At 37.3% G+C, this 24,144-nt stretch overlaps 2 protein-coding genes across 3 annotated transcripts; both read right to left on the bottom strand.

The window, feature by feature from the left end:
- Positions 1-2,497: 2,497 nt before the first annotated feature.
- Positions 2,498-7,402, bottom strand: LOC131892042 (5-phosphohydroxy-L-lysine phospho-lyase-like). Of its 2 annotated transcripts, XM_059241766.1 has the most exons (9): positions 6,990-7,398; positions 6,800-6,918; positions 6,538-6,727; positions 6,137-6,416; positions 5,470-5,772; positions 5,280-5,398; positions 5,095-5,220; positions 3,434-3,658; positions 2,498-3,363 (listed from the first exon to the last, which is right to left on the bottom strand). In XM_059241766.1, the coding sequence occupies exons 1-9, from the start codon at positions 7,199-7,201 to the stop codon at positions 3,186-3,188; spliced, it is 1,752 nt and encodes a 583-aa protein (XP_059097749.1). In that variant the 5' UTR covers positions 7,202-7,398; the 3' UTR covers positions 2,498-3,185. The 2 variants fall into 2 exon arrangements, with proteins under 2 accessions (XP_059097749.1, XP_059097750.1); XM_059241767.1 differs by lacking the exon at positions 3,434-3,658 and having other exon boundaries at positions 6,990-7,402.
- A 3,598-nt stretch (positions 7,403-11,000) lies between these two features.
- On the bottom strand, positions 11,001-23,535 carry LOC131892101 (glutamate receptor ionotropic, kainate 1-like). Its single transcript, XM_059241845.1, has 6 exons — positions 23,413-23,535; positions 20,671-21,452; positions 17,210-17,502; positions 15,684-15,939; positions 13,806-14,018; positions 11,001-11,383 (listed from the first exon to the last, which is right to left on the bottom strand). The coding sequence occupies exons 1-6, from the start codon at positions 23,525-23,527 to the stop codon at positions 11,111-11,113; spliced, it is 1,932 nt and encodes a 643-aa protein (XP_059097828.1). The 5' UTR covers positions 23,528-23,535; the 3' UTR covers positions 11,001-11,110.
- Positions 23,536-24,144: the final 609 nt, after the last annotated feature.

The raw sequence follows: 24,144 nt of genomic DNA, 5'->3' as shown, positions 1-24,144 counted from the left end.
ACTGGACGTTTATTAGCCGAAGCCCAAACGTGACTTCAAGGTAATAAAGCAGATTTCGCATCTTGGCTATACCTCTAAGAGAAATAAAATTCAATCCTGAGTCTAGATAGATGTCTGTTTGTATTATTTTACAGCCCCAGAGGCTTGCTTTTCCCTTAAATACATGTATGTAAAATGGGAATTGAACAGAGTACAAATCGAGGTTTTGTGCTCGTTCTAGTTCTAAAAGAGAAGCTGTTCCGCTATGGCACCCAACAGTCTGTTGGGAATAGGATTCCGGAGAGTACAAAGATGATTCATGCAGCAAGGAACAGTGTTTTCTTCAATCTGCTGCTTTGTTTTGTTGAACTCACGTTATCTAAACAGGCACCTCATATCAAAAGTTGTCCAGTATCTAGAATAAATCTACAGGCTTCAGCAATGAACACGGATAAAATTGATGTGATGAGCTACTGACACTTTCCCAAGTATACAAAAATGCAAAACACGGTGAAACAATGATGAAAGAAGCTCATGGACTGAAAAGTTCAAACTTGAAATCTGTATCACCAGTTTTTCAATCATTTGTATCGATCTCTTAGCGATTGTGTGAAACTTTCTAGGTTGGAAGAGAATAGCGTCATCTCATTAAAAAAAGCGTCTTAAACGAATGCGATGGCTTCATTTTGTAAATTTGGTTGCGAAACTTTTGATAAAATTGTCGTGCACAGCGTCAAAAGTTGTCAAGAGACATGTCCTGTTTTGTGCATAATGCATTAAAACCCAAGTTGGCACACAAATAGGCACTTAAGTGGTTGTTCAGTCTTTGATTTAAGGTGTTTGAGGATGGGATAGAAAGAATCCACCCACCAAAACTGGTTTTCACAAAATGGTGATGGTCTGTTTTCGGGCGGGGCTGATTGTGGCTGGGTCACACTATTTCAAATTTAAAAGCACTATACGTTTGCAAAGAAGCAATACTTGAGTCGAATCGGCAAGACGAGCAGAACATACTTGAGTTTCCTTACATGTTCCCACAATGCAATGAGAAACACTGGAATTGTAATAGAAAAAATGTAAATTTTTACTTTTGCAACTGCATCCTCGGAGAATGAAATGAATCAAAATGACTTACTAAAATAGTTTAGCTGCATAGCAATTACACCAATCACAACTTGCCACATAAAATACCAGATTATTCGGCCGAAATTGCATGCCTCTGAAGTTTTTCGTATCGATTGTAGACTGAAATTGATTATTGACCAAGATAAGATTCAGCTTAGGAATACTAAACATTCAGATTCTTCAAATCAGCCAGCTAAACCAATGAAGTCCTTCTTTCTTCTTTCTCACACTCCTACAGTGTACAATTCATTTCACTTTGATATTCAAAGATCTAAGTTGGTGATACAAACTTTCCACATTAACCCTACATTCAAGAACTAGCCTGGTGTCCCAACTCAAATTTGTAGGTAAACCAAATATCGTATAAATTTTTAAGTGGTAACAATCAGATAAATAATATTTTTTCATTCTAATAGTACCGGGGATTACATTTCTTGTAACGGTTAGTAAAGACAGTGAAAACTCAAACCAAAAAGGCAAGAAATATTCCAAACTCTACTTGTGCACATCAAGCACATCAAAGCCAATTTCACCGGGACACGCGTTTGAGCTAGTTCATATTTCAGACAAAACAGGTTTGGGGGTTTTGCAGGATTTGAATCAAATTTCTAGAAAAGTTGAAAAATTGAAGGACTTTACTAGCCTGTCAAAAGTTGGACTCTCCCCAACTCTGTACTATCTCAACTTTTAAACAACCGACGTCCAATTGGTCCATGAATTGAAATGTGAGTCTCATTGAATATGTTACTGAAATTACGTTTAAGGAACTTCAACAGCTTTGGTCCTATTGTTCCCCGTTGTGCAAATTAGACCTCAGTCGTTCAAATCAAGAATAATTGTGGTGGCATTCCGGACTTTTGTGATCACTGAAGAAACCGGGCTTGTCATTCAATTGACATAGTCTGTGGAAATATGTAGCCTTAAGCCGGGGACAACATCAACGAACTTGATTAACAAGCAAGGTCTACGGCAACGTCACAGTCATGCCTGTTTGTTTTTATTTAGTAAAGGCTGAAGTAAGGCACGGATGAGAAATCATTAAAAACCATTTTTGACCAGATGGCAGAAAGAGGCCGAAATTCCTTAAAAAAGAGATAACTGGGGGTATATTTGGGTCTATGTCTAACTTCCAGCCTTGGCAAAAATCGCCTTTGAAGGAATTTCTGCCACTTTCTGCCACCTTTTTCTGTCAGGTGGCATATCCACAGACGGAGAACCAATATATGATCTATGACACTGCCTATTGGCTACGGGACTATATACAGACGATGTGATGGCTAGAGCTGATGTGATCAATCTGCCTGAGAAGCAAACTTTCAAACCAGTACTGCCAAGTTTGATCCCTGTTCGATTTTTTCAGATCAAATTAAAATGAATTTCTGACCCAAAAACAAACAATAATAATAATCTTTATTGCGACTCTTGGTCATGTCATGGCGTAAAAGTAACTATGAAATAAAATCTGATGTATATACATTATACAAAATGGTAAACCGGGATCAAAATCGGCGGTACTGGTTTGAATGTTTGTGACGCATGCAGGTTGACCACATCAGTAATGATTCACGTTAGCACCCGAACTACAAAAAACGAGAAAACTCAAGGTGACCAATAGAATTGAAAAGCCAGTGAAATATCAAGTATTCTCGAAATTAGAGGTTTCGGAAATATATTGCACTATTGCAAATTTCCATCCAATTTGATAGTAAGATTTGAGGAATGTGAATACATCCATACAATGGCCAATTTTAAACAATTGTCATCACTTTTGACCAGATTCGGTATTTTTTATTCGAAAGGACTAATTTGCATCAGCCGATTAGCACAACCTTCTAATCTAAGGTCAATTACTTTCAAATGGATTTGGAGCTTCAAGAGCCTCAGGAGGTATCACATTAACAAAATACAAGAAAAGTATGATAAGTATCAAAATAACCGTAAAACCATTACCATTGCCAAACAAAGGTTATCTGGTATTTGTAATGAACGTTTATGACACACCATGAATCCATACAAATTAATCACATTGGTTCATGAGTCAGAACATAACATCAAGGGCAAGTTTTTGATAACGTGAAACATTAATCAAGATCGTTGTAGGCCGTCAATCCAGACGATCCGGAGTCAGAGTCACTGTCTTTGGGGGATCCAGGTCCGTAAAAGGATATGCAGGACATTCCGCGCATATAAGACGAAATGCTTGAGCCTTGTCCAGAATCGCCAGATAGATTTCCAGATTGCTCGTCCTTGGAGCGCCATCTAACGGAATGATACACAACAGGTAAGCGTAAGCCACAGGGAACCAAAAAGACAGGATTTGAATTCTTACTTAAGGAAAGACTGGTCACTCTCATCCAATTTCAGACCAATACGTTGGAGCTCGTTTCCCCATGAGACTTGACAGATCATCTGCTTCTCTAGTTCAGTAACAATTTGATCAAATACTTGAAGGAAACGGCCTGCCTCTTGTTTTGAAAAGTTCAAAGGTGGAATCAGAATTAAGACATTGTTGTTAATACCTTCCACAGCCACAGTGATCCCTTCTTGTCTCAGTCTGCAATTAGATTAATTTATTTACCTTAATCAAAGTGAGTGACTTTACACTTCCAAAATAGTCTAAGATCGTGTTCAATGACGAAATTGCCAATGATTTTGACATTGCAACATCAAAGTCGAAAAAAACTTCTTTTGAATGGTCTTTGTGTCAATAAATGGGCTCCTTTGAACGGTTTTTGCACAGTTTTGAACTAATAATTCGGCACTTGCATCAACCAAGGTTATTGTTCGAACAGTTTTCTAAAACATTTTAATAGTCCTGAGTATTCCATTCCCTGTAGCGGTTAGAAAAACATGTGAAAAAAAACAAACCAAAAAAGCCTGTCAATTTAGATTACATCTGGACCCTATATTTTTAACCCTCAACTATCTTAGATACAACTTGTAAGTTACCAAGCAGGAGAAAACGATTTTTGTTGAGGACCCTAAATTGTCTCCAAACTTGGACCCCAAAATAAATGCCCTAAACCATGCAGGTTTTTCGATCCAATTTGGTAACTCTGGGTGCTTTATCTCAGGGTGAAAAGACATGGGCTAAAAAAGGATGCAACTTTATATTTGCTCTTTTTGTGCGTGAGGTATTTCAGGACAAGCTTGAATTCTTGGCCAAGAAGGCAAGTTGTAACAATGAACAATGGGGGAATGAGAGAGTTACTTATATCCAGGCAAGTCACAATAACGAAGTACTGTCTGTCCTTCAGTGTTTCACTGACGCTATGTACATTTCATCTTGAGTTGTTGGAGTTAGCATGCTAGAAGCGGTAAGGAAGTCCACAAAAAGTGAGCTTTTGATAAGTGTGGATGTTAACTTTTTCCAGCCATGTCCTGGAGAGGTTTTACCATACAATTTTTCAATAAAATTATAAGTTTTCCGAAAGTTTTTTGTCTGATTAAAAATTCAAAAATATTCAAAGTTGATCTAAAATTCAAAATTAAAAAAAAACCCAAGCCCTGGTGATGATGCTTGCTTGTGATGATGGCAGAATAAAAAAAAACAGTAATTTTGCTAATCGACTTCCGTAATGTCTTTCAACGCATGTATCAAAGGCATATTATTAAATAGATTACAACATGACGGTTTTACGCGTGTACATAGGTTGCTCAACCAATGATTCTAAGACTCTAAATGACAATGAGACATAAATCGATGCAAACTTGACACTCGAAGTTAATGTCTGTTGTCATTCAAGTGCGAGAGGAAATAAAGGCTCACTTTATTTCCTTCGGAAATTAGGTCGTTATTTCACGACGATTTTGAAGAAAGCAAACACTTTATTGGAATCGACTGCCTCCAATTCAAACAAAGTCTCAAAAAAATAAAATCTTGGTTTTGGTCAAAATTAATGCTTAAAACGTCTCTACAGTTATCTTATCGTAAGGGTTGGAACATTATGCAATATATCAAAAAGATTGAAATGTTATGATATTACACACCTGTACAAGACGCTCTCCGCGAGTTTGGGTGCAGGTTTTAAGGTCTTCATATCTTGCACCAGCTCAATCCCCACCAATAATCCAGAGCCTCGAACATCTCCAATCGTCGTATGCGATGTCATAAGACTAAGATCAAAAGATTACATTTCAATCGTAACTTCTCATTCACTCTTTGCCAGACTTACCCGCAAACAGAATTCCTGATGAATAAACCCACTTCATCTGCATTGGCCACCAGATTCTCTTGGCAAACTACGTCCAAAACTGCGCAACCAATGGCCGACTGCATTGGACTTGGAACGAACTGAAACAAATGTTCTCCATTTTCCTGTTCTGTCCAATTAGCGCACAATGGTTCATAATCCTGACGCTCACCTGAGATCTAGAGTATTTGTGACAATCTTTTAAGCTCCGGGAGATCTCTGTCGAGGTGGCCAGAACAGCCAGGGGATATCCATTTCCAAGAGGCTTTCCGGCCACCAAGATGTCTGGAACGATCTCGTAGTTCTGAAATCCCCAAAGGTTCTGCCCCAAGCGGCCAAGGCCGGTCTGCACCTCATCCATGATAATCAGGGCCCCCAAAGAGCGAATGTAACTGACAACACGTTGCATGTAGGATTTCTCTGGTATGGTCAGAGAATGGAAAGTGAAGATGGGCTCCGTGATCAAGCAAGCAAACTGCAAAGAGCAAATCTAAAAGTGAGAGACAAAGGTGGGCATGCACCGTCCGTTCGTTAACTGTTAAGGCGTTAACTGACCAAGGCGTATTTGACACTTTTTGAAATCTTACTTATCAATAGTAATGAGTGTCTTAGAGTACCCTTCTTCAAATATGGATTGATGTTGAAAGTGGCGTAAGATTTAAAAGCAAGCTTATCTACCCATAAATTTATTTAATATCTCATCCACTAACCTGTTACAAATTTTGACTAATAATCTCAAAGCAAAAGTTACTTCACCCTGACTGCAGCTAAAGTGAAAGAATTCCTCTTACAGATGGTAAACTTGACTTCTAGGCAATTAAGGTCTAATAGTTACGCACCTTTCTATTTTCATTCAGCTTGGTTTGAATGATTTCCTTAGTTTGCTCAAAATATTTTTCCAGAGCTTCAGGGTCTGATGATCTGAATTGGCCTCGGAACAAATCAGGAACTGGAATAATTGTGACCCAATCTCTTGGATTGAAGTCATTGTTGTAAGTTTTGGGACTGATTGCACTGACTGTTCCCAAACACCCATGAAAAGAGCTTTCAAAGACAATAACGTCATGGTTGCCAGTGAACTCTTTTGACAACTGAAGTGCCAAGTCATTAGCCTCAGATCTGAAACATTTCAATCCTCCTTAAAAACTACAAATCATTGGCCATTTCCGCCAGACATTTGGCAAGAGATGAACAAAGACCACCTTTGGAATGCCAAGAACATATTGATATATATATATACCCTGAGTGGAGAACCAGACCAACATTGAGATTTTTTGGGAGTGTAGCCAATAGTCTAGGTATGTAGTGATAATTATCCTTGACAATGATATCCACACTGGAGATCACATGAGCGTTTGAGTCCGTCGAAATGTGGGCTAGAGCACTTGCTCTTTGTGCTGCCTCCAAAACCATTGGGTGACAATGACCAACTACAATATTGCGAGGGTATCCATCATTAGTTTGCCCACAATTTACTTTTCTTTAAGGGAGGAATAACGCACCTTGACAGACGCCAGAAACGCAATCCAAAAGCTGTTGACCGTCCTCGTCCTCCATGAACGACCCTAAGGATCTTATGATTCTTAAAGGGTTTTGTTCAAACATCAAATGGCAAGGTTTCCTATCAAAAAAAAGTCCATATCACACACCAAACCCTCTGGAAGTCAATTGACGAGGATTGTATCTACTCACCGACTTTTGTTGGTGGATCCATGAGAATCGTTCTTCAAGGAACACTCAGGACCATTATCGGACTGCATGTTCTTATGGGGAAGCATGAGATCCATTCCTTTATCCACCCAACCATCCCGACATTGAATCAGGAACACACTCCTACTTCTGTCGCCGATTGAGGCAAGCTCTTGTCCAGGCACAAGTTTTTGAGGCAAAATGTAGTCCTTCATCGTGGAAACTTGAGGGGGAGCTCCGTCTTCAACAAGGGTCAAACTATGAGTGAGATCGCTATCCTTTCCACGGAGGTATGGAATATGAAATGACGGAGATATTAATCCTGGCCATCCTGGATCCTAATCGGATCACTTCTGGCTACAGAGACACTAATTGGTAGTCCAAATGTTCACCACAAACAGAGATTTTTAACCTTGATAAGGTTGGTGCTAAACACATCGGTATTGCATACGTCTATTTCTCGAAACCTAGCTCCAAACGTTGAAGATCAAAAAGACCTGTTTCTCACTCGAATTGATCGCTTGAACTACCTCGTAAACGGTTGAGTAATATTGCATGTTCCGCCTGCTAAATAAACGAGGCTCTTTCGATCGTTCTTTTTGTTCTCGAAATATACTAATATCAGCTCATGTGCTCCTCCGGGTTATATTTTCATAAAAAATAAGACAAAACACAACAAGGAAACGATGTTTTACAAAAGACATCAATCCTTAAGTGTGATTCAGTAAAGTTGCTTTTAGTTATTGCTTCTTGTTTGGGTTGTTGTTTGTCTCTTTAAGCTTATCACCATTACATTTATGAGACTCTTGAGCAATCGATGTAAAAATGCTTGAAAATTGTAATAGAAAAAGTACTAATCAAAAGGTGTTTAAACCACAACAAATATTACCTTGGTATTCCAAACTTAATGATTCTAGAATTTCATCTGCTGCCTTATGAACCAATGTCATACGGATGGTGATACTAGGGTCAATGGGGAGCGCTTGTCAAGTGAGCTCGTTCATGCGCAACTGACGCTATTCCATGGAGCAAAATCAAGGACAACATGCCCAGGCAAACTGCACTGTGCATGCATTGAATTTTGACATTTGTTTCATTTTACCAGCTTGTCTAAGCAAATATCATAGTGGTATTGAGCCAATTTGATAATGCGTTCACCAAATTGCACCAAATATGCACATTTTGTTGGGTTTTGTAACACAGCTCACTGAAAATCACTCTATTATTGAAAATTCAATGGGTTGATGGTGCGAGTTGACTGTGATGTTTGTCTTAGTTCTCCCTCCCAAAAATGCTCAAAATCAGGGTGCCGGACCACATTTTTGCTTGAATTTCCTTCGCTTGATATCCCCTATACTAATCTAACAAGATTCTACCAAGCGCACCAAGAGTATAAAGTGGCACATCCAAATCACCCGCCAAAAGGTGGTAATGAAACACCAACAAGGGAAAGAGGCACACCGAATAGCCCTTTTCATTGAGCGGAGGTAGCGCCCTCTGCTTCGACTAGGTGCGGACAAACAAACGTTGAAATCAGAGAATACGCTCGAAAATGCCGGACTTTGTCAAGAGATTTTTAAATGAACAATTTATTGCTCAAGTACTGTAACACAATGAATAAGCCGCCAACTCTTCTGGGAGACGTTTCAAATTCCTTATGGATAAAATTCCGAACATTTGTGACATGTGAATCATTATTTTACAAGGGTCTGTATACTGTAGGATTGACAAGGCATCAACACTTTGGCAATCATCGTTTCCAACGCAATATAACTAGGAAAAGCACACTTTCAGAAGTTTGGTGAAAGTACTCAAATTAAAACATGTTTTGGGCCAGATTAACTGGTCTTGAATGTGTGGCTTACATTGCTCTGGTCCTAACCTTTGCGGTCTTTGGGATGAGCAAGTTTAAAGTCATTTTGGTGGAAATTGTCATGTCGAGATATCAATCTCGCGAGTGACTTGAATTTCGTGGACATGGATTAGGCATACTGAAGGCTGGAATGTCATTCTCGAAGGTTGTCTACCCGGATTCTGGCTGGTAAGGACATATGGGGCAAACTCACGACTTGTCACATATCGAAAATCTTTGGGCAATCATGAAGCAGAGACTGGCAAAGATGCCGGGGGGCGACCAACATTGACCAACTCAAATTCCAATTGAAAACGGCGTGGTCTGAGATTGATCCCAAAACCTTGGAGAACCTGATGACTGGAATGGCAAAACGAGTTGATATCTTAATCAACATGAAAAGGGGTTGCATTGGTAAATATAATGCTTTAGAAAGATTCACCTAACCTAAATAAGAATCCATCATCGCTGTAGCTAGAACTTTCGGGACGCATTGTACAATGTATAGCTCTCTGTCGATCACTTTTTCAATGTCGAAATTGTTTGTATTTCTAGCCTTATAGGATTTGAAAGGTCTCTCAGAAAGGTTGGTGGTGTGTTTATGATGTTAGAATAGATCAGTAACAAGTTGGTCAGCAAAAAATATCTTGTTAAAGCCAGATATTCTTGTATTTCTCGGTTTGTTTGCCTGCAACGAGAGAAGGGAGAGGAGAATGGCAAGGACTATAAGTATTGACAGTTTTACTCACAATGATTCAATAGGTGCTACCAGTATCTCAATTTTGGACCACGAATTTTTGGGTCACAAAAAGGGACATTGTATCTGAGCCAATCAAAGCGAGGGACCTAAGAAATATCGTCTTTTAAATCATATTTATGTACAATGTCCGGAAGGCTGCTTGTCAATCAACATCAAGTTCTAAATACAGCAAATTTCTTAGGACAATTTAGGAGAAGGTCTTACCTAGAACTTTCATAAGAAGAAATTGCCCTAACAAGAACGAGAAGCAGTGCAGAGAATAGTTGAAATTTGTTACATAGCATGCTATCTTGAGAAATAAGTTGTTGAATGCTTTTGTAAACTTGGCCAGAATATTATGAATTTTTTTCATATAATGTCGTTCTCTTGCAACTGTTCAGTGTCTCTTAAAATCCTTCGGCCAGAGTTTCGTTTGTTTTGATGAAGGTCCAAATTGTGCCCATTAAACCCAGTTTTCACGAAACATTCACGCTTTTCGGGATTTTTACATTTTTTTCTATCATTTTCTCAACTTTCGCATTTATCCCAATTTAAACCAATACTAATTCCGCCAAAGAGTTCTCTTCTTTTCTAGGTTGTTAGATTACCAAATGGTGGCCATTGACTGGATATTTATCGTTCATAGCTGAAGGTATTTCTAATGGGAAAATGTAAACTATGGCGTGTGATGGTATGAGCATGAGTAAAGCCAAATGGAATTGATGACTTGATAAAAATGCAACAAAGTTCTTGTACGTAGATACTAAATGATAATGAAAACCATTTAAACAACACTGATACAATTGATAAGGTGTTAAATGCGTTATCTTCAATATTTAGACAAAAAAAGCTTGACTTTGGTTACTGGATCATAGAATATTCTTCGAGGAATTTTAGTCTTGACCCACTCCTTGCCGTCATCCATAGGTATGAACTCTTGCTCAAATCTATGGATGGTAGCTCGGAATAGCAATGTCGAAGTTCACCACCGACATGCATCAGCACTTGCAGAAATGGTCTTTTGAAGAAGAAAGTCCGGCCCATTACGGAATATATATTCAGCTGTTAGGACGTCTTGTGGTGAGGTTCTGCTCAATTCTTTCATGTTTTATACATTGTTTTCATACAAGATGAAAGAAAGATTTGCATTGCTAATATGATTTAGTATTCATGAAATATATGATACATCAATGGATAGAACCAAAGGATCTAACTATTCTTAGAATGCTAGCTTAATCATGGTTGGATTCCTTAAAATTAGAAGAAAACCATTTCTTCGTCTTTTAATCTTTAATCCTTGAATTAAAGTGGCGCCATATGTTATGCGCATTTTTCGCGTGCTTTCAGCCAGCCAGAATGATTTCAAATTGAATTTCAATGTTCGCTTTGTTTTCGAACCGTTAATCTATTTTACATTTGGATCTACCAATAAATAAATGTAATTCATTCATGTGACTCATCACATATTTCAAAAAATATACGTGGCATACAATCGGTCAGCAACAGATTCCTTTCATTTTTTATCACACCTCATCAATATCTATTTAACGCTGGTCGCTTTCTTCGCCGTTCTTGAACCACAGTCTGACTGTTGAGGTTTCCAGCCAAGAATTGACCAATCTCGCCCATGAGACAGAGAAAGCAAATGGCGATGAGAACTCCATAGAACATGGAAATCCCAACCAAATCTGATAAGGCCAAAGGTCGAAATCCTGTGAAGAGTTCATCAGCCTTCGCAATACTTGATTCCGAGCTGGTTTTTAACTCGTGAAGAGCTTTTTCGTTCCATTTGTGCATCAAACCAGCCTGAAAATGTAATCAAAACCTCCGCCTTATTGACAATTCTCAATGGTATGTACATCACATTCTTGAATAATCTTTTAATTCAAATACAGATTTTCATGATGGGGTTGAGTCTTAACTAGACCTAGGAAAAGAAATTAAAAACCTAAGACCTTTCTTGGCCACATTTTGGACAATTTATTTAACTAAAAGACATAACTTTAGCTCCTTTGCCACATCTTTAAAATAGCACAACATATACTTTTAACGAATTGAAGCCCTTCAATGATGCTCTTTAACACAGGCAAAATAACCTAAAAGCTATAGAGAACCAACATTTCTACCAAAGGGTAAATTGAAATAGATCATCCTTACAAAGCCTGAAACGTTACTAAAGCGTTCAAGTCATAAGGATCTTAAGTAGAAATATTTAGAAGTCTTGAAGAACAACATATTTATATTTGCGATATTTCATTCACGAAAAAACTATTTTAAGGCACCTCAATACTCTGGGCTTCATATTTAATCAACTTCATATCAGTACGTTATCTTACCATTTTACAATAAATTCGTCATGGGGAGGAGTGATTACAATTATATCACTGTTCCTTTGCTTTACCTGAACCCGCGAAATGCAAGAGATGTAGAGTACAACTAATTTTACACACATTTTTTCAAAACACGGCAAATTGTACAATTGTTTACCCTGTATGGAAAAAGTCAGATTTTGAAAACATTGTTTCTATACTCAATACAATTAAGGGAAACATAAGCTTAACTCTAAGTGATGCAGTAATTCAAAGTTGTCAACAAAGCAGTGGTCATCTGCGTAAATCCTCATTTTTTCCTTTTGTCCCGTTTTAAACGTAAATCACTGCGTCCATTAGTGAGGTATAATATTAGATTTGTGAAGAAAGATGTTGGAGGAGCGATTTAAAAAAAAAACTGTAAAACTGGTCTAGATGACTAGTTGATCATTTCACCTGCAATTTTCAAGCATAGAAGTACAACTAACCTTCCGAAATAAGGCAATGACGTCATATAATATCTCTGTAAGTTTTTATGCTTTTTGAATCATTTGTATTTATCCCTCAGTTGTTGCAAAACAAGTGCAGCCATGAATAAATAATTACGCTGAGTAACAAAAGGAGGAGGGACTTATCTGATGTGATAATCATTTGTGTGATAACTTGGAGGTGTGTGATTGAAAACACAGTAAGGTGATTGTGAACGTGTAAGAGATGTAATAGATTGGTAAAATATTGGCTTTTGCTCAAGAGAGGTTGTATCATATTGGGCAACACCTTGTTCCATTTCCGTCCTTGATGGACTGAGAAAAGCAATAATAAATTGAAGGACAACATGGTCCAATGATAATTCTTGAAGAAGCGGCAATAAGAAACATGATAATATTGTTAAAAGCCAATTCAGAAAAATCATCCTTAAGAACAAGAAAGGCTCTCCAAATGAACAGCAACAATGTCTATGATGCACATTGTTGTAACTTTGACAAAGAGTCACTTCCTTTAACCGTATTGTCCTTCTTGGCTGATCAAATCATCCATAGAAAATGATAGATCTTAGCAAATATGTCAAGAAACAGTAAAAGCGTTTCCAACTTCTAGTATGCAACAATTCACCTTGTATAATCTTGGTTGCAAAAAGAATCAGAATTACCACAAATGCATTTTTTCCAAAATATGGTGTAGCTTCACAAACATTGTTCACATCATATGTTCTTGAATCCTTCTGTATCCTAATTTCCCATTAGTATGTTAATATTTAGCTAATAGCTTGGAAGGTATTATTAACCTTTACCTGAAAAAAATATGAGAAAAAAATATGTGACCAACTTAAGTATTCGCGCTCTAATCAATGAAGTAGTGTACTGGAAAGCTTCAAGATGATCGCTGAAGCTCCGTCAATTAAAGCATGGAGTACATCACTAGTGGAGTGGAGAGCTCGATGGAAGATCGAACGTCTTCTAGCGAGGTTTTGTAGAGCTAAGCGTTACCTCCTGATATGATGCATTCCTTCTGGCAGAGTGCTCAATGAATTCCATCTTCATGTTCAAGTACTCGATTATGAGGTAAATCAAAACCGTAACGTCTTCTAGCGAGGTTTCAGAGGGCTTTCCAGTCCACTACTGCCGTGCTCCATAACTAAGGTGACCAAAGCGAAGTTTCTCCAGAAACTATTAGAACGGTTAGATCAGCGTTGTTTTAAGGCCATTGTCAGTGAAGCAAAATTGGCTCCTCCAATGAATGTTTAATCCTGTTCGATGAATATTGGCCAGTTCCAATGAAACCTGTTTGAAGCTCCAAACTTGCGTCAGTGCCACTGGCAGGCATGTTTGTTTGCTGGTAGGAGAGCTTGCCAAAACGTTCAACCGAATCAATCCTAATTTGACAATAAGAGGCCAGCTAGTGCAGAAAACAGATCTTACCTCTATTGCTCTATCAATAACGGCGTCAAATCTTATCCGGAAAGGGTTGAACTTGTGAAACCCAAACCCTACTAAGTTGGACTTGAACACCGGATCTGGTGACAAATAAACTAGAGGGATTCCGGATGGTGTGGAATGGTGCATGAAGATACCAAGCTCCATTCCTGATCGATAATCAATAAGGACATTTTCCCTCGCGCGAACTTTACCCAACTGGAAACGAAATTTAGCCATTAACGTCAAGAGGCAGAAAAGTAAAATTCCGAGCAAGATCTTTGGTAATGGTCATTAGTAGGGATCGGAAAATTGGTTCAAGAACGGTTTGTTTTTTTTAGATTTTGAAAATCATTCAAAGTAAGTCCCGGCAACGTAAGAAATTGACTCCTTTAAGTAGCAGTTGTCTGATGATGTCAGCGCAAATTTTGGGAGGTCATTGGGCTACTTTTCAACACAGTAGAGGCACTAAAAAACCAAGATACAACGCGCAATATAAGACTATAAATGCTTCTAAGGTTTTAAAAAGTCTTTTGTAAAAATAAAATATTCTAACGTAGAATAATCAAATCCAAAAACAGCTTTTTTCAGCAAAAAAGTAATTTTCAAGCGCATTAATGAGTAAAGCTGTGACAATTTATGAAACTACAAAAGTACATGAACCATCTATTTAATGAATAAATGAATTGGAACTCTAATTCAATTCCCAGACAAAGAACACTCAAAATTCTATGGTGACGTCATTTTCCTTTCCTGCTTCAATGTATCAATAGTTATTAAAATTTGAAAGAATATAATTTATTTGGTTACTCAAATATTTTGGCGATTTTCAAGGCAAAACTTGTTTCATTATTATTTTCACGAACTCTCTGGGTTGAGTCCTGTCTTGAAATCAACGAAAAATTGAATTTCAAAGTAGACTCAGATCTGACACTTCAAAGTGAAGTTCATGTTTTGAAGCATCCCGAAATTATGAATGGTTCGGAGAGTCAGTACCGTAATTGTATGATAATCTAAGGCAAGTGTATACAGACACCTTAAAGTAGAATTCATAGAAAAACTGAAAATACATCTTCATCTACTTATCAATGCCAACCAAAACATGCATTCTTTATAGAAGGTATGATTAAAGTAAAGAAATTTGCAAGAAATGCAAACATTGCAAAAACAAGATATTTTCATCTTTCAGTTTTTTGGGGGTTAGTTACGTGTAGAAAAATTCATTAGGAATGTAGCTCTTCTAAACATTGGCAAAACATGACAAAAGGCCTTCAATTCCTCTCCCCAAAATCGTCAGTTTTAGATTACTTTATGGTAACATTTTGCGGCAACCTTTTTGCCTCAAAATAAGAAATATAGTTCAAAACTTAATGTAACCCTTAAAATGCTATTTTTCCGACCGCCAGTCATTAGTCAAAATGAATATGTTCCTCTCCCACGTCTGCTGAAGTTTTTGTCGTGCCGGATGCTGTTTTATGGGAATTTCATGGGCCAGCATTTGCAAAGGGCCACATATAGGCCATTTCAGTTAACATTTTGATTTTATGAGAATTCAAAAAAGTGTGTTTGACTTTGAAATACTTAGATTTGCGTTTTATCTTATTTTAGAGTAACTAGTAATAGTAATAATTATACAAAACGTTAATCAGACATAACTGAGGCATTCACATTGTTTGAGAAACATGGTTACATTACAAGACCTATGGATAACGCTATTTTAATGTTTGTTTATTTTATAGCCAAATGAGCGATGAAGAATTATAATGACAAAAAATGATTTCCCAGTTGAAGAGACAATCAAAACAAAAACGTTTTTGGTAATCACCTGCCATTCTTTTGTTCAAATCCAAATATTTTGTATATCTGCGATGAGTTACAACTTACATCTGGAGTTGGAGAGAAGTCAATGACAACTTTGTCTTGCCATATCCTTTGGATCACAGGATCTTTACTCACAGCCATAAACTTTTCTTCCTCTTCTCCATAAAGTACCATGGCCCATGGTAATTGACTGTCAATAACACCTTGCAGATCTGTGATGGGATCAGTGTAAACAGGGGTGGTCATGAAGGCAATCAAGTTCCCTCCGTAACTTGAGGTGATGACCAATCCATAAAACACCCAACATCCAAGAAACAATCTGTAGACAATCAGAACATAGCAAAATCTTGTTACTATACTAACACTCTTCACAGACCAGCCATTTTTCATATAGATAAAAAAAACAGAAATTCAAACATTTTCCATCATACTTCATGCAAACCTGAGTGGCTTGATAAAGTACCAATACAACACGTTACACTAAGGTTGCGTCCATGAAGAAATATTGCCCCCTATTATTCATACAAGGGCGCCCTCCATTGCTCGAACATCAAAGCGGAAAAAGAGTATTGACGTCACCCACGAACTTTTAGAAATATGGACTGTAAACGAGCTTCACGCCAAATTGGCCTACTATTGGTCATAGCAATAACGGCCCTTATTTGCTACGTCACACGGCACAAAGAAAACGGGAAGAGGCACGATAGATTGCTACATACACTGCTCTTGCCTTGCCTTGAGCGCAATTTCTTTTCCTGTCATTATGTGACCCGAGGCACTAATTGAAAATAAGATTTTGATAGAATTAGTCAAAAACAACACAAACGCATCATAATTCAATAACAAAAAAATGGCCCAATCGGCCCTTTATTTGGTAGAGGCTGAATGACAAGGCGCCCTCTGGAGTGAAGAACGTAAAACGCAAAAGAGGGCTATTTTGAGCAACTTTTCGAATTAAAGTGATAAAATAAGAAACGTAGATCTCTTCAGTTAAAGGTAGGTCATTTTTATACCATTTACTTATAAAGTGGATTGTTTCAAAGTTATGTTGTTGAAAGCTTGTATAGCTGACAAGGAGAAGGCCAAAACTTCGAATTTTATGTAATGTTTGCTACATAACTTTGCAATGTCTCTTGAGTTCCTTGAGTATTGTTTTGGGCTCAATTCAATAAGATCTTATGGTCGTATGTAGTGCATGGTTGGAATAAAGCAAACAGTTTAGGAGAAAAAAGTTTTTACTTCCGTTCGCAATCCACATCCATGTTTTAGGGAGGTCACTAACTTATTTTCAACAGAGAAAGTTAGAAGTTAGTTCGACACCTGAATTGCTTTTTCTAAGTTTTCAGAAATTAATTTGTTTTGATAGAAAACTTGAAGACCAAAAAGATAAATGATAAATCTTTTACCTCTTAAAAGGTATTTTTTATTGCAGTTAGCGAAAAAAAAATAAGAAAAAGACGATTTTTTTTTTGCTTGGTAAAATGAAATAGAGCAGAAGAGGCCTAAACATTGCGTTTTATGCGTCTTATCATCTTTTCTTCGCAGGCCGCTAGATGGAGCTTTACCCCTTGCAACTCTGGATTCATCACCTTAAAGTCCAAGCAGGTGCCTCTTGAACTTGGTTTTCCCCCATGAGCGATCCGTAGGCGAACCAGAAGTTGTCCGTAAGGCTCATCTTGAACACTTCCAGTGAGGTCATCCAGTATAGGGCTTTGTGGAACCAATAGAGTACGATGCCGGCCACAAAAATCGATGCCACGAAGCACAACCAAACAGTGGGACGAAAAGGCGCCAAAAGGCGCTTCCAAGTAGCCTGAGGTCGGGGCAATGGAGTGCAGAAAGTCATATAGTCACTCCCAAAGCCAACAGTATAATCTAAAACCTGAAAGGTCAACACAATAGCATTTAAAACGTTTTCAATCTAAAATAACGTACACAAAGTACGAGAATTAAGACGACACTCTTGAATGAGCAAAAGCAGTTGCATTTTAATTTGAAATTTTGGGGAGATTCTGTAGTTGACAAGCACTGCCCATTAATTCCATGCATTCTTTCTTTCTTCATATCTGAAAAACAAACTTCCAAGTTCGTTCTAATCAATACATTCGAAATCATTTTGAAAGTGCTTTACAATCGAACAACGATGCACCCCCTTTTCCAGATTCGATCCGGAATAGAGTTGTTCCGAATCTTTCAAAGCATGTTTTCCTCTGAAAACTATGATATACATAGTTTTAAAGTGGGTTGACAAGTATTTGCAATTTCTGATGTCTAAATAAGCACGAAAATGTGGGTTAGGTGTTGAGGCAAAATGGAAGAAAGGTAAGCCGTTATTTTGGGACATTATTTAAAATACTGAATATTAGTATGGATTTTATCCCGTAAAAAGCAAAATGTTGCTTTAAAAATTGTCAAAAGAAAGGGCCCGTAGGTTGAAGCAAAGCAAATCTGATTGCTAATCTCGAATTTATACAAAAGATTCGACTCTTCTACAACTCAAATCTAGCAACCACCTTAGCACTAATCGAAACAATGAATTGCAAAGGTGGAATTATTTTATCCCTCTGTATTGGTTTGTTCAATACATTAACAATTCTTGTAAGTTATCAAATCATGTATAATGGGATCAATCAAATTATTAATACAAACGGCATTAGACAATGTTTGATCATTGATAAATCAGGCAACCGTTACCATCAATTCCAAAAAAATCGATCCATCAAGATTAGGTAAACTGCAAGTTAGTTTACATAGTCGTGAGAAATGTAAAAAAAAATATGAGGTGTGGTTCCAATAATGGACAGTTATCTCTCAACTAAAATGTTGCCAAAATACCAACCAACAATCTAACCATCGTGCACAACTAAGAATACAACTAACAAATGTGGAAAATATATCATCTTTAAATTTTAGCAATCAGGAAAGATTTTGAATTTTTAGTATTTGCTATTTTCAACCGGTAGCCAAGACTTGAAACAACAATATGCTCGCACAAAAGTACCCATAATACACGACCTTGTTGATCAAATGAAGCTATAGAAAATGCATGCATTAAAGTTTGAATAAAATATGGATATAGAATTTACATATCCCAGTTTTTAACCCTTTTCGCCAAGTGCATGCTAGCGCAGGCGTTAGTACGTACTCACTGTCTGAAACGAAAAAAAAATCAAGAAATTGCAACTTAAAAATCTTATTTTGGGTATGCTTGAAGCACATGACAAAGGTTTTAAAGCATTCTTTAGCTTTTGGAACAATCAATGAGCTTTGCCTTTAAGTAAGAAATCAGTTCAAATCACTGTTGCCCTGAGTTTTGCAGCTTTAACGTTTGGTATTTTTGGACACTTTTGCACAGGGGTGAACCAAAATGAAATGTCCATCCAATCAGTGCCACTGATTTGTACTAGAGCTGAGTGATGGTTGCGCCATCTAGGTACAATGAGAAACCATTCCCAAAAAGCCATTTGGCTTGGATTGCTCAAAAGACAACCTCTTTGCTACATTCTTTATACTAACACGTCCAATGTCAAATCATGAGTCATGCGCATGACTAATTTAACTTCATTATGTTGAGCAGAACATGATATAAGGTCATTACTTATAGTTTGACTGCGTTATCGCGTTCTTTCACTGGCTTAAATGCCATACGCTCAAGAATGGACAGAGTGACGTGAACAATGAACTGAAAAAGGCGGATTAGGCTGCTCGGTGTTTAGACCTTGAGTCATTGAAGGCGGACCTTATTGTTCATGTAAACTAGGAGTGAAAACATGTAACGCCTTTGGTGCCTTCTCAGAGCGATTTTGATGTGCAACCCTGGGACAGACAGGCAATGGGGGGAAGCATTAATAAACGCATTTGGATAGATATATTTTTACACATTTTATTCCACATACAGAACGAAGCCAATGGTGTGATAGGGATTATCAAGTGACCAAAAACAACAAAGAGGGTCATGAAAGTTTTTAAGTTCAGGGGTGGCCACAAGTGCTAAGAAAATGTATAGTTTGATGAATGGTGCTTTTAGTTTCATTTGCCCAAGACTTTCAAGTCAAACTGTACCTGTGTTAGAAATGATAGGATTTTTCATAATTGTTTGGTGATAAATGTCACGAAGTCTTTGAGGTTGTTTTTATGAGAAAGAAGGCACCACAAAACGATGCAAAAAAAATTATGATAAAAAAATTAACTCAAAGACAAGCCTAAAAATCGGCCGATGAAAGAAATATAATCATCTTACAAAAGTATGGAAACGTATGAAATATGAAAATTATTTATACGATGGTTCAAATCCAATATTCTCAAGGGGAGTGTCTATCAAAATGTGTGCCTCATATTTCTTCAGTTTTTTTTATTGATTTAGTAGATAATGATATAACTAATTGTGGAAATTCAAACTATTTTGTAAGTATTTAGTCTTCATCAAGCTTGTTCATGTAATTAATAATGACCAATTTAGAAAGTTCGATGATAGAGAGTGGCCTAATAACTCTTTTGCAAATTTCTAGAAATAAAAGAAAAACGGCCAGTGGAGACATTTTTGTTGATGATACTCTTATGGACGGCCAAAGTGTTGAAGGTCATTAAAGTTATCACCGATGAGGCCTTAAATAACAAGGCACCCTCCCTCGGTAAAATCCGACCAGTTACAGAAAAGGTAAAAGAAAGAGTTCTTATCTATAACAATCCACAGAAAAAAAATATCCCAACTTGAATCGTGCTCTCACGGCTGTTTAATAATCTTATTAAAAGCAAAATATCGCTAGGGCTCATTTATCTTTTAATACTATGAACTAGATTTGACTTTTAGTGTATAATGCCAATAAGGTTCATACTCAAATAGGTATGATAATATTAGTCACCCAAAAGCTTCGTGCACGTTCCCAATTTCCTAGTTCTTGGGAACTGAGGCCGCCAAATTGCTACATTGCCTTCGTGTTCGATAATAAATTGAGTCTTGGAGCATGGACGAAGTGTACACTAAGCCTTTACTTGGGCTATGTATGTACACCAGAACTACAATAAAAAGCCACTAACGGATTCCGCTCACCAAGAACCTCGAATACGTCATCATGTTGTCCCCCATCATGAAATCGACCTCCCCTCTGAGAGCGAGATCTACCATTCCGTTCCAACTTCCATTGTTTAGTGTGTTTCCCCATTCTCCGTCCGTTGGGTTCAAGTACTCATAGTTCACTTGTAGACTCTTTTGAATGGCTTTCAATAGTTCCACTTCAAAGCCAGAGTAGTTCATGTACGTTAAAGACACGTTCCCACGGTTTTCAGGTTCCGGGTTCTCTTCAGCGATGGTGTTGGTAGTCCAAGGCATAATGGCCACTTTCATGGTGTATCCAAGGAATTTGTTCCTTTCCACTTGTAAATTTTCTATGATTCCGTTGGATTTGAGAATGGCATGAAGCTCAAACTTCATCGAGTTCAAAAGAGAGAGTTTGTACAAGGAGGGATAGTTTCCTTTTTCCAGGACTATGGTCAAGGATTCGTGACGAATTAGCTTTTTATAGCCTTCAAATTGTTCCACTTCCGTCAGATCTTGAACAAACAAGTAGATGTTGTTGTTCTCATGGAACAAACCCTTAGTGACAAAGTCATGGCCAAAGTGGTATGACCTCTCAAGAAAGTTGGTGGTAGTCTCAAATTCACCACAGAAGTCCAAGAATATAGAATGAGATTTCTTCCTGAGTTTTTTGTCCTCATAACCGCTGTTTTTTTTGGAGGGGGCAAATAATGAACAAGGAGTAGGCGAATCACTCAAGTCTCCCATGGGAATCCGTTCATTACACATGATCACCATGCAATCCTGGTTATGTTGACCTAACAAAGAAGAGTAAGGCTTTGGTCAGTAGAGGCAGGCAAGGAATATAACTTTTCATAAATAGGAAACCCCCCAAAAAACTAGGGCAGCTGCATTTATTCAAGTCTTAACTTGCTCTTTTCATTTATGAAAACCGGTTTTCATGGACTTAAGTTTCACTCTCAACAATGCAAATGCAACCCAAAACTCACTGATTTCATTTTCTGGCTTTCTTTTCACAAGCAAAAGAAAAGTAGGTTTTTACCTGCTAGTTGCCAGAAAGTTGATTTGTACACATCAAATTTGGCTTTTGACTACTTCAAGTCAAAACTGTAAACAGCGGCTAAGCAAAAAATCTAGATTTCAGTGCTAAGTTTTTCCTATGAAACTGCATCAAAATTAAAAATGAGCAAATCAGTCACAAACATGAATGTATTTCTGTGATCAAAAATGATTGAGCAAGAGACAAAAAGCAAAGGATCTAAGATTTGGTCAACTCCTAAATCAGCCAAAGGATCGTAATCAGTAGTGTTGGGGCAAGTACGGACTCAAGTCCAAGGGCACATGAGTCTTTTACTCAATTTTTGAGAGATTGGTAGGATTTAAAGCTTTTAGAAATGACTTGAGTCCGGGCTCATCAAAAACATTCATTTTTTTCTATAATTTTCGTCAGGATACAGACCTTTCTTTTGGATAAATGGACCTCAGCATCATTTATCATTATCATAGCTTTTCCATTACATTCATATTTGCTCTGCCCTCAAATATTTCAATATATCAGTACAAGAAATTGCCCCTTAGTGACATTTATTAACACACTTTGTTATTTGTTATTGGTTTAAAAAGATAAATGTCAATATGCAAAGCCTGCCTACATATTATAAGAAAACATTTCCGTGGAAAACCAATTAGTCTTATGCAATTCTCAGAAAGAACAAAAAATGCAAAACAGATCAGACTTTAAATAAAACTAACACGAACTTTTAGATGGATGGTAGCTTCCTCAAGTGAAAAAACGAAGGGAGAACATCATAAAGTAAGAGAAGCTAAGTAAGATCCTATCTCTTTTTTTTAGACCTTTTCTGTGCACAAAATGAAGTAGGTTTAAAATGGAAACAAAAAAGAAGGAATGGATGCAATTTGTATATTATTTATGGGACTGTATGTACCATATTCAGAGAAGATATGAAAGGTATCTGATACTCTACGTTTTCACAAGCATTCATGAGCTTTGACCTAACCAGAATTTAGGATTAATTCTAATGATCATTGAAGTTTAATGCTCATCTTACAAGAAAGTAAAAGCCTTCAAGAATTCAGACAGATTAAAACAATCAAGTCCACCTCTTCCGTGGATGCTATTCAAATGACATTGGGCTTACACTTCTAATATCACAAAAGATATATTCTCATTGAACAATAGACATTTAAAAAGCCTGGCCCGCTGATTCCAGCAGTCTGAGCTTTCCTTGAAAAAACACAAGTTGTCCATATGGGGGTTGTGGTATTTTCATTGGGCTCCTTTGTTAATTCCCTCCTAAAGACAACTCTTGGACACTTTGAGGGTGTGCAATAATTTTGCCGGAAGCAAAGAAATCTGCCTAGAATACAGCTATCATTTATTGCATGTTGGTCAAGACACCAAGTTTACAAACATTTTTCCCCTCAGATGTGCTAAGTGAGGGTGTTTTATGGTACTCCCTGGCCCTTTATCCTGGCCAAAAAAAGTTCAAGCTTCTTTGCAGTATTCAAATGCACCATAAAGTGCTTCTTTAACCCCTTTAAATGGGCATGACTGCGCTTATTCTTAAAGGTAAGGTACAATTTGATGGCTTCTGTGACATGGAGCAAGACAACACCTAATTAGAACACTTAGCATCAGATTGTAGTCTGAGCGAGAGACTTCGGAAGAAAAAACCAAACAAACAATCCCAGAATAAGGTGCTTGTACAACCATTGCTGGGAAATCTTAATAATCACCTGCTAATTGGTGGATTATGGAAGTTCGGCTTCTTCCATGCTCAATAGAGGCAATCGTCATAATTTGAACCAAGAAAACCAGCAGAAGTTCGGCGCTTTTCCCGCTTGTCCTCATCGTGACCAACTGTCGAATTTCTCGGTCATCAAGTCATCAAGTTCTCACGCGCGAAGGAACACGGTGGTTAAAAAGCCTTAATAAGTTTCAATGGAAACACAAAAACACCTTCCATTGGTTTTCTAACTAACAAAATTGTGAGCAACAGTTTTGGTCATTTTGCATAATGTTTGTCTGGCTTGAAATAAGAAATCAAAGCAAACAAGATATAGATTTACAAAAAATATGTTTTTGATTTTTTTGAAAGGTTGATCAGTTTTGCATTCAACTAATTGAACGAGATACAGAGCATTTAAACATCCATTTGCATGACCTGCCATTGTTGTCAATGAAGTTTAGCAGTAAAAGTTCCACAACATTTTGTTCAAAAATATTCATAATAGGAATGTTGAAAGTGATATTGCAAGGGATTGCAAAATCGTTTATTTATGCAGAGAAGACCCCTATAATGTGAACAAAGTAACGTCATGTTCACTTTTAACCTAATTGTTTTGCTTTATGTTCAATATTTTTTTTTTCAACCCTTTCGTAACCTTAGATTGCGAATTTGAAGAAAGCAAAGGTTTTGAAATCGAAATGCAGGAAATTTGTGAAAAAAACTCACACACATTCTTCCA

This window comes from Tigriopus californicus, chromosome 12 (genome assembly GCF_007210705.1).
Source record: "Tigriopus californicus strain San Diego chromosome 12, Tcal_SD_v2.1, whole genome shotgun sequence".
In the NCBI taxonomy this organism is placed as follows: domain Eukaryota; kingdom Metazoa; phylum Arthropoda; class Copepoda; order Harpacticoida; family Harpacticidae; genus Tigriopus; species Tigriopus californicus.
This window is presented reverse-complemented; position numbering and strand designations above follow the sequence as displayed.